The sequence below is a fragment of the Pelophylax lessonae genome, assembly GCF_965119305.1.
Source record: "Pelophylax lessonae genome assembly, chromosome: 7".
Taxonomy (NCBI): domain Eukaryota; kingdom Metazoa; phylum Chordata; class Amphibia; order Anura; family Ranidae; genus Pelophylax; species Pelophylax lessonae.
In genome coordinates, this window is record NC_138774.1 from 87695034 (window position 1) to 87705583 (window position 10550).

Below are 10550 nucleotides of genomic sequence, written 5' to 3' on the forward strand. Positions count from 1 at the left end.
AATCCATATTTATACGAAACTTCTAATCTTTCCCTGCTTTATTTAATTTAAAAAAAAGGTTCAAAACAGAGTTCAACTTTAATTTCCAAAAGGCAACTTTCTATATTTATTTTAGAACTACAAATGTATGTAAATCAATATAACTGACTAATTAGGAAGAGACTCAGAAGACTGAACTTTCCTGGAATCTAGGGAATTAATTAGAGACAGCAAGGGTTACTATATATACACAGGTATGTTGTTCAGAACTTTACACTGAATCATTAATTTACTATGGAAAAGAAACTACACACACAATTTTTGTTCTGCTTAGCCGATTGCTACAATTAAACATTGTAGTCATGTTTCCCTTGAGAATGAGAACAATATCTTCAAGCAAAAAAAATACACCTTTTTTTTTGACAATTTTTAAAAGTAATTTTGATTGTCTTCTCTTTTTTTGTATGCTTACTAAAGTAATCACTTAATTTAACTAATGATAATAATGTACTTTTTTTATCAAGTCATGTTACTATTTTAGAAACCTATATAAAAAGTTTGTATTTGTAAATGTACAAGGTGCAATTATATTTGATCATTTCCTATAAAGATTGAGCTTTTGGCTTAGTAACATGGCAGAGTAATTGTGTTTTACTTTTCTTCTCAGTCAGTGCAATTATATCAATATTACAATCAATATTTTGTGGTCAGTGGATATATTGAAGTCAGTGCATATGTAGGAGCAGTAAGGAGGTATTAGCAATTCAGCTCTGGTAAATGCATATTGTAGGATGCAGAAGTCTAGGGATTACATTACTCCACGTATCTGTTAAGATGCCTTCACAGAGACCTTCATGCACAGTATACTAAAAACAGAACTGCATAAATCTGCATTTTTGCCTCGGAAGTCCAGTTAAAACATTTTTGAAACATTTTTATTTGATTGAAATGATTGTTGTAAATCAGACACATGTTACATATTTTATCATCAAAGGAATATCAGAAGCCCCCGAGCTGCAGGTACCGATCTTCCTTCTGGTTCTTATTATATATATCATCACTCTTTGTGGTAATGTGACCATATTTGTCCTGGTCAGCTTGGATCATCACCTCCACACTCCCATGTATTTCTTCCTCGCCAACCTATCTATTGTGAACATGTCTTCTTCTACAGTCACCCTACATAGGATCCTAGTAAATTTTATCACACAAGATAATACTGTTGGAATCCTTACATTTATGATGCAGTGTTACGTTTTTGGATCATTATCAGGCATTGAACTATTTATCCTGACCGCCATGGGCTTTGATCGATATGCGGCTATATGTAAGCCTTTGAACTATCATTTGGTCATGAATTTTAGAACCTGTAATGTGCTAGCTTCATTCTGTTGGCTGTTAGGTTTTATACAAGTCATTCCTTATTCTGTCCTAATGGCTAATATCTCTTGTTACTCATCCAATGAAATCAACCACTTTTGCTGTGACATTGCTCCTGTAATAGAAATAGCTTGCAGTGATGTCTCTGTTTTGAACACCTTAACCTTTATACAAGGGATACTTGTATTTATCATAACTCCATTTTGCCTTACATTTATTTCCTACCTTTTTATAATTATCGCTATACTAAAAATACTTTCCAATTCTGGTAGACGTAAAGCCTTCTACACATGTTCATCACACCTCACGGTCATTGTACTGCTATACATGACTTTGATTTTACAGTATCCAATACCAAGTAACGACTTGGGCCCAACAAAACTTTTCTCCTTGTTTAGTGTTGCTATTGTTCCCATGTTGAATCCATTTTTATATAGCTTAAAAAATAAAGATGTGAAGTCAGCTTTTAAAAGAAGAGTGGGATAGAAAAAAAAATCTCCACTATGAACACAATCTCCATAAACACGTAATATTAACTTACTTGGTTTTTGTACTTATTATTTTTTTATATATCGTTATTGCATTTTATAAAGGTAGAAGTAAACTTTTATGAACCCACATATTAGTGACAGACTAAATGTCTTACTATACTTTGTAGCACCTTTCTCGTATAAGATGCTAGGCACATTTAATTTGCCCTACTCTGTAATCAGAGAAGCTGGGATTGATTGCCTGGGTCTGTTTATGGTTTCACAGGTTTTGGATTTAATTGTTTGCTCCTACCTTTGTATAGAACCTCCAGAGTTAAGGGCAGGAAATTCAAATTCCCAGTATGAATGTTTACCATGCTTTGACTAATATTTTGGGAGGTGTGCCCAGTAGGTGTTCGGAGAGCTGGTAAATAGTCTGGAGCCTGTGAGGAGTTATCTTCCCCTTAGATAGAATGGATCGGTGAGCTTTGGGGGGCTGTTTTGAACTGGATACTGGACTACTCCCCAAGGGACTGAACCTATTGGCTTATCCTGTGTCAGGATTTGGGAGTAGAGTCTTTATCTATGTTGAAAACTATTTCATGGTCCCCAGTTGTGAAGCTACAGACTACTTCAGTCTGCTAAACCACTTCGCTATTATTCAAACTATTTTATAGTCTTCAGCAGTGAGTTATTAGACTGCTTCAGTCAGCTAGATTACCCCATAGTCCCCAGCTGTGAGAGATAGACTTTGTTACTTTGCTGCTTGTAAGAGAAGAGTGTCCTTGACTCACTTTGCTTAATTTTTGGAGTATTCTATACCCCATTGACCATTTCCTGTTAAGTTTTACAAGCAATAAAAAAAATCTTAAAAAGACATCCCCTAGAAAATTTAACCACTTCCCACCTGCCATATAGTTAAATGAGGGCGGCAGGGTGGCACTCTCGTTCTGGGTTGATGTCATATGACAGCACCCCAGAACCGTCGCTTTCATGCACAGCGATCGCAGCCCTGTTGTGTTCCTAGGACATGGACTTTTTAGCTATGTGATTGCTGTGTCCAACCATAGCCTGATCACATGTACAGTATCTCACAAAAGTGAGTACACCCCTCACATTTTTTAAAATATTTTATTATATCTTTTCATGTGACAACACTGAGAAAATGACAATTTGCTACAATGTAAAGTAGTTAGTATACAACTTGCATAACAGTGTAAATTTGCTGTCCCCTCAAAATAACTCAACACACAGCCTCTAATGTCTAAACCGCTGGCAACACACCCTTAAGTGAAAATGCCCAAAGTGTCAATATTTTGTGTGGCCACCATTATTTTCCAGCACTGTCTTAACCCTCTTGGGCATGGAGCTCACCAGATCTTCACAGGTTGCCACTGGAGTCCTCTTCCACTCCTCCATGACAACATTACAGAGCTGGTGGATGTTAGAGACCTTGCGCTCCTCCACCATCCATTTGAGGATGCTCCACAGATGTTCAATAGGGTTTAAGTCTGTAGACATGCTTGGCCAGTCCATCACCTTTACCCTCAGCTTCTTTAGAAAGGTAGTAGTCGTCTTAGATGTGTGTTTGGGGTCTTTATCATGTTGCAGTACTGCCCTGCGGCCCTGTCTCTGAATGGAGGGGATCATGCTCCGCTTTAGTATGTCACAGTACATGTTGGCATTCCTGGCTCCCTCAATGAACTGTAGCTCCCCAGTTCCGGCAGCACTCATGCAGCTCCAGACCATGACACTCCCACCACCATGCTTGACTGTAGGCAAGACACACTTGTCTTTGTACTCCTCACTTGGTTACCGCCACTCATGCTTGACATCATCTGAACCAAATAGGTTTATCTTGGTGCCTTTAGACCACAGGACATGGTTCCAGTAATCCATGTCCTTAGTCTGCTTGTCTTCAGCAAACTGTTTACGGGCTTTCTTGTGCATCATCTTTAGAAGAGGCTTCCTTCTGGGATAACAGCCATGCAGACCAATTTGATGCAGTGTATGTTGTATGGTCTGAGCATTGACAGGCTGACCCCCCACCCCTTTAACCTCTGCAGCAATGCTGGCAGCACTGATAAGTCTATTTCCCAAAGACAACCTCTGGATATGACGCTGAGCACGTGCACTCAACCTCTTTGGTCGACCATGGCGAGGCCTGTTCTGAGTGGAACCTGTCCCGTTAAGACAATGTATGGTCTTGGCCACCATGCTGCAGCTCAGTTTCAGGGTCTTGGCAATCTTCTTTTAGCCTAGGCCATCTTTATGTAGAGCAAAAATTATTTTTTTCAGATCCTCAGAGAGTTCTTTGCCATGAGGTGCCATGTTGAACTTCCAGTGACCAGTATGAGAGAGTAAGAGCGATAACATCAAATTGAACACACCTGCTCCCCATTCACACCTGAGACTTTGTAACACTAATGAGTCACATGACACCGGAGAGGGAAAATGGTTAATTGGGCCCGATTTGGACATTTTGACTTAGGGGTGTATTCACTTTTGTTGCCCGCGGTTTAGACATTAATTGCTGTGTGTTGAGTTATTTTGAGGAGACAGCACATTTAAACTGTTATACAAGCTGTACACTCACTACTTCACATTGTAGCAAGTGTCATTTCTTCAGTGTTGTCACATGAAAAGATATAATAATATATATTCAAAAATGTGAGGGGTGTACTCACTTTTGTGATATACTGTGAATGCAGAAGTGCCATTTATCAGCTCTCCTCGGCTCACACTGACAGAGTGCCTGGCGAGGAGAGCCTATCAGTGCCATCTCCCCACAGGGGAGACCTGTATAGTAGTATAGTGCAGCCCCAGAAACACCAATCAGTGCCTATTAGTGCTGCCTTTCAGTGCCCATCAGCGCCGCCCACCCGTGGTGCCTATCAGTGTCCATCAGTGCTGTCTGTCAGTGACGCCTATCAGTGCGGCATATTAGTACCTTCTCATTAGTGCCACCTAATCATTGCGCTTTAGTGCTGCCTCATCAGCGCACAACAGTGAAGGAGAAAAATTACTTATTTACAAAATTTATTGACAGAAACCAAGAAAAACTTTTTTTTTCAAATTTTCAGGCTTTTTCTGTTTTTTTTTTTTTAGCAAAAATTAAAAAACATAACAGTGATTAAATACCACCAAAAGAAAGCTTTATTTGTGTGAAAAAATGATAAAAATTGAATTTGGAAATAGAAAAATCTGCGCTTGTGGACAGAGAATAGGGCTGCAGCCTACTTCAAAATATGGCCCAAAGGCTATATTATGAAAGTGTGGGTACAGTGAGGTAAAGTGGCGCTGCCTAATATAAGGTGCTAAAGGAATAAAATGTGTTCCAGTGTAAAGTGCTATAGTGTAAATTGAAAGCAAAAAAAACAGTGTCAGGCAATTCTACAATTTGTCCACCGGTTGTGGTGTACTAAAGTGTTCGAGTGCAAATGTAAATAAATAAATAATTATGCCAATAGATTTAGGGATATGTGTGTGTGAAAGTATATATGTGTATGAGAACACACTAGGTGTATTGTAACCAATATAAGTAAACTGTGCAATAAAAATGATAAATCACATCTGTGCTGATAATAAATAAATATGACAATAAATAAATATGAATATGGCAATAAATAATGTTCATGCAGCAAATTAATAGTCCCAGAAAACAGCAAAAAGCCGAAATCGGTGAACCAGCAGTCTTTTCTATTGCTGAGTGATTCAGTGGAGTGTAGAAAAAATGATTCAATAATCGGTGAATAACAGAAATTTCAGTGACATTTAAGGTGCTTCCAATCCTTTCGGGGTGATGTGAATGGTGAATAAAAACACACAAGTGCACCCCTCCAATTGCTCCCGCACTCACCGGAGGTATACACCCCTGCAGGGGTAACAAGCCCTATTGCAGCGTAGTCTGTGAGGCTCCTTGAGGAGGGGGGGGGAAAGGGGGGGGATATCCCCCTGTTGTACCGGGGAATAGGATCTCCTTTCAAATGATGATGATATGCAAAGAAGAATGTGCCGATATAGTGAAGTACCGTTTAAAATATACTTTATTATAAATGATTAAAAGACAGGTACTCACATAAGTTCAGTAGTAACAGGCAACAGAAGCAGTAGGGGCCGCGAGTCGCACCTGACGCACCTGATGGCGTCAGCTCTGACGAAACGCGTCGTGCGCGATAACGTCATTTCCGCCCCACCGCAACGCAGATCCGGTCGCTGAAGCGCACAGCGTCCTGGAAGCAGATGCCAGTGAGGGACTCGCGGCCCCTACTGCTTCTGTTGCCTGTTACTACTGAACTTATGTGAGTACCTGTCTTTTAATCATTTATAATAAAGTATATTTTAAACGGTACTTCACTATATCGGCACATTCTTCTTTGCATATCATCATCATTTGACAGGAGATCCTATTCCCCGGTACAACAGGGGGACATCCCCCCCCTTTCCCCCCCCTCCTCAAGGAGCCTCACAGACTACGCTGCAATAGGGCTTGTTACCCCTGCAGGGGTGTATACCTCCGGTGAGTGCGGGAGCAATTGGAGGGGTGCACTTGTGTGTTTTTATTCACCATTCACATCACCCCGAAAGGATTGGAAGCACCTTAAATGTCACTGAAATTTCTGTTATTCACCGATTATTGAATCATTTTTTCTACACTCCACTGAATCACTCAGCAATAGAAAAGACTGCTGGTTCACCAATTTCGGCTTTTTGCTGTTTTCTGGGACTATTAATTTGCTGCATGAACATTATTTATTGCCATATTTATATTTATTTATTGTCATATTTATTTATTATCAGCACAGATGTGATTTATCATTTTTATTGCACAGTTTACTTATATTGGTTACAATACACCTAGTGTGTTCTCATACACATATGTACTTTCACACACACATATCCCTAAATCTATTGGCATAATTATTTATTTATTTACATTTGCACTCGAACACTTTAGTACACCACAACCGGTGGACAAATTGTAGAATTGCCTGACACTGTTTTTTTTGCTTTCAATTTACACTATAGCACTTTACACTGGAACACCTTTTATTCCTTTAGCACCTTATATTAGGCAGCGCCACTTTACCTCACTGTAAAGTTTTGCATGACTGCGCAATTGTCATTCGAGTATGACAGCGCTGAAAGCTGAATAGGGGGTGAATGTGCCCAGTATTGAAGTAGTTAATGAGCCGGAGTGAATGAACTGTTGCCAATGTGACTGGTGGCCTCTGTACTGTTTTAAAAAGAGCCAGTTAATTACAGTGGGGTTAGCCCTGCAACTTCAATCTGAGTTAATGGCAAGACTGGTATGTTTGACAGACAGGATACCCTATTGCAGTGATGGTGAACCTTGGCACCCCAGATGTTTTTGAACTACATTTTCCATTATGATCAACTACACTGCAGAGTGCATGGGCATCATGGGAAATGTAGTTCCAAAACATCTGGGGTGCCAAGGTTCACCATCACTGCCCTATTGTATTGCAGAAGTCAGTAACGGGCCCACCTCTATGTTAGACATTCATATTATCATTTAGGTGTTGATGCAGAAAAATAATGAAGGAGCAATTGAATTGTGGCATCATCGGAACAGACCTCTATCTGTGAAAAAGACAGCGGGAGAGAAGCAGAAAGTGTTAGAGCATAAAAGCATATCTTAACCCAGGAGCAGAAATAAAATCTATTGGGGGCATGGCCTGGAGCAGCATGGAGTAGGAAGTTAGTGACTAGAGCTCTGCCGGCTGATCATCCTGTTACCCCTTTCATCCTACATCCCGGGCCCCAATTTCGGCTCCACGGCATCCTACCTGTGTCCTGACACCCCAGGTACCATGTCACCTCCGAAGAAATCCGCAGACACCGTGGCGAAGCTCGATAAATTCCGCCGGCAGGAGAAGGACAGTGCTTCCCAAGATGGCACCGAGGCGGGAGCGGGAGGGAGCGCGGCGGCTGCAGACAGTACCTGTGTCTTAGATGTGATTTCTGTATGCCAGGCTTCCCTCACGGCCAAAATTGAGGAGATCAAGGTCGATATTTCCCTGATCCGCCAAGACCAGCAGAAGCTGCGGGACCGGGTCGGAGAGGCCAAGCATAGGATCAGCGGTGTGAAGGATTCCCTGCCCCCCCTGCAGCATGTCTCTGATCGCCTTCAACTCCAGGTGAGCCAGCTTTTAGTCAAACAAGACGATATGGAAAATAGGCTGAGGCGCTGCAATGTCAGGCTGATTGGTCTCCCAGAGGGGGCAGAGGGCAGGGATCCGGCTGATTTCCTAGAACGTCTCCTGACAGATACTGTATCTATGGACGGGAGGCCTTCTCCCCCACATTCACCGTGGAACGTGCTCACCGTTTATCGGGGAAACCCCCTCCTCAGGGAGCACCCCCCCCCCCCCGCACCTTTATTGCCAAGATGTTAAACTATAGAGACAGAGACACCATTCTACGATTGAACAGGGAAAAGGGTAATATTCCTTTTGGGAATGGGTGGATTGCGATCTTCCCCGACTTTTCGGCCGAGGTGCAAAAGAAGCGTAAGACCTTTCTTGAAGCCAAGCGCAGATTCCGTGTCAAGAACATCAAATATGCAATGTTGTTTCCTGCCCGCCTGCGAGTTGAGGGGGGAGACAGAGTTAATTTCTTTGATGACCCTGAGGCTGCAATATCGTGGCTGGAACGCCTGGACACTCGGAACTGAACTCCCCTCTTGCTCGTTTTTTTTTTTTTTCTACTGCCTGCAGGTGAATTAACTCTTTTTCCAGGATAGGGGTTCCTGCACCCCTGTTTGAAAGGTGACTATGACTGCTCCTGTGCTGGATTGAACTGCCCAACTTGTATCCTGCTCGGTTACTTGTCATCCCTCCTTTTTCTAGCCTGGTCTGGAGGAGGACCTTGTCATTCTCCAATGTGCCTTGATTTTCTCCTATGCCTGTATTTCCCCCTCCATGCCTACCTCTTCCCGCCTATTGCCTCAATAATCCTAGCCTCTCTCTGCCTTCTCTGCTTTCTCCTTATACTACGACCCTGTGTGAGCTGTTGGATGCTGCTGCCCGTGGTTTCTGGCCGGTGGGCGCTAGTCCTCTTTTCTTCTTTTTCCTTTCTTCCTACATACTTAACCACTTGCCTACTGTGCACTTAAGCCCCCTTCCCATCCAGACCAATTTTTAGCTTTCAGCGCTCTCACACTTTGAATGACAATTGCGCGGTCATTAATTTTTTTCACACAAATAGAGCTTTCTTTTGGTGTTATTTAATCATCTCTGGGTTTTTTATTTTTTACAAAAAAAAAAAGAAAAAAGACAGAAAATTTTGAAAAAAAAACGTTTTCCTTATTTTCTGCGAGTAAATTTTGAAAATAAATAAATTTTTGTCCTTCACTGATGTGCGCTGATGAGGCGGCACTGATAGGCACTGATAGGCTGCACTGATGGGCACTGATGAGGTGGCACTTATGGGCACTGATGAGGTGGCACTTATGGGCACTGATGAGGAGGTACTAATATGCCGCACTAATGAGCACTGATAGGCGGCACTGATAGGCGGCACTGATGAGCACTGATAGGCGGCACTGATGAGCACTGATAGGCGGCACTGCTGGGCACTGAGAGGTGGCACTGCTGGGCACTGAGAGGTGGCACTGAGAGGTGGCACTGCTGGGCACTGAGAGGCGGCACTGACGGGCGGCACTGATGGGCACTGATAGGCGACACTGATGGGCACTGGCGGATGGCACTGATGGACACTAACGGGTGGCACTGATGAGCACTGATGGGCGGTACTGATGAGCACTGATGGGTAGCACCATCAGTGCCCACACTCAGTGCCCATAGTGCTGCCAGTCAGTGCTAATCAGTGCCTAGATGAGCAGGCACTGATGGGCACTGACTGGCAGCACTATGGGCACTGATGGGGGGGCACTGATGAGGGGCACTGATGGTGGGCACTGTGGGCACTGATGGTGGGCACTTTGTGTATGTTTTTTACCTTGTGTAATCAGGGCACTGGTGATCAGTGCCCTGATTACATTCTTCTGTGTCCCCGGCGGCTCATCGGCTCTCCTCCTTCCTCACACTGCAGTCTCCGTGTGAGGAAGGAGCGCTGGCGATGAGAGATGATCTCATATGTTTACATATGAGATCATCTCTCATTGCATGGGCCGATCACGTGGTAAATGGCCACTGTGATTGGCCATTTACCACTATCTGTGATTGGCTGTGTCCAAGGGACACGGCCGACACAGATTTTCCCCGATGCGCGCTCGCGGGAGCGCGCGGGGAGCCTGTGTCTGGGAGGCCGTTTAAAGACGGCCTCCCGAAAATTAGAGTCCGCGCTGCAGCCGTCTTTCGGCTATAGCGCGGACCGGAAGTAGTTAAATTTATTTTTCTCCTTCTTTTCCTCATCCTGTTTATTTTCCTCCTTTCTATTGCTTCTGGGGGTCCCCCCCCCTCCCTCTTTTTCTCTTTTTCTATTCTAGTATTCATTCTCGATGGTATTCATTCAATCGATTCTCGATTGCTGGCTTTTCCTACGTTTGTGCCTTGCTACCCAGCGAAGTTTCGCCTGAAGGCTCTGTGACAGACAGAGCTGTGCACCAACCACCCCTCCACTGTCTGTGTGGTCAGTGGGGGCCTATGCTCAGATTGTTGTTTTTCTGGGTCAGATGCCGGACCTGATTTTTCTTTTTTTCTTATGCTGCTTTTTACTTTTTTACGTTTTTCAGGT

At 43.1% G+C, this 10550-nt stretch overlaps 1 protein-coding gene across 1 annotated transcript; it reads left to right on the plus strand.

Moving 5' to 3' along the window:
• Window positions 1-927: 927 nt before the first annotated feature.
• Window positions 928-1845, plus strand: LOC309559790 (olfactory receptor 6C3-like; the record flags this gene model as incomplete). Its single annotated transcript, XM_082263224.1, has 1 exon — window positions 928-1845. One exon carries the CDS (start codon window positions 928-930, stop codon window positions 1843-1845), a length of 918 nt encoding a protein of 305 aa, XP_082119350.1.
• Window positions 1846-10550: the final 8705 nt, after the last annotated feature.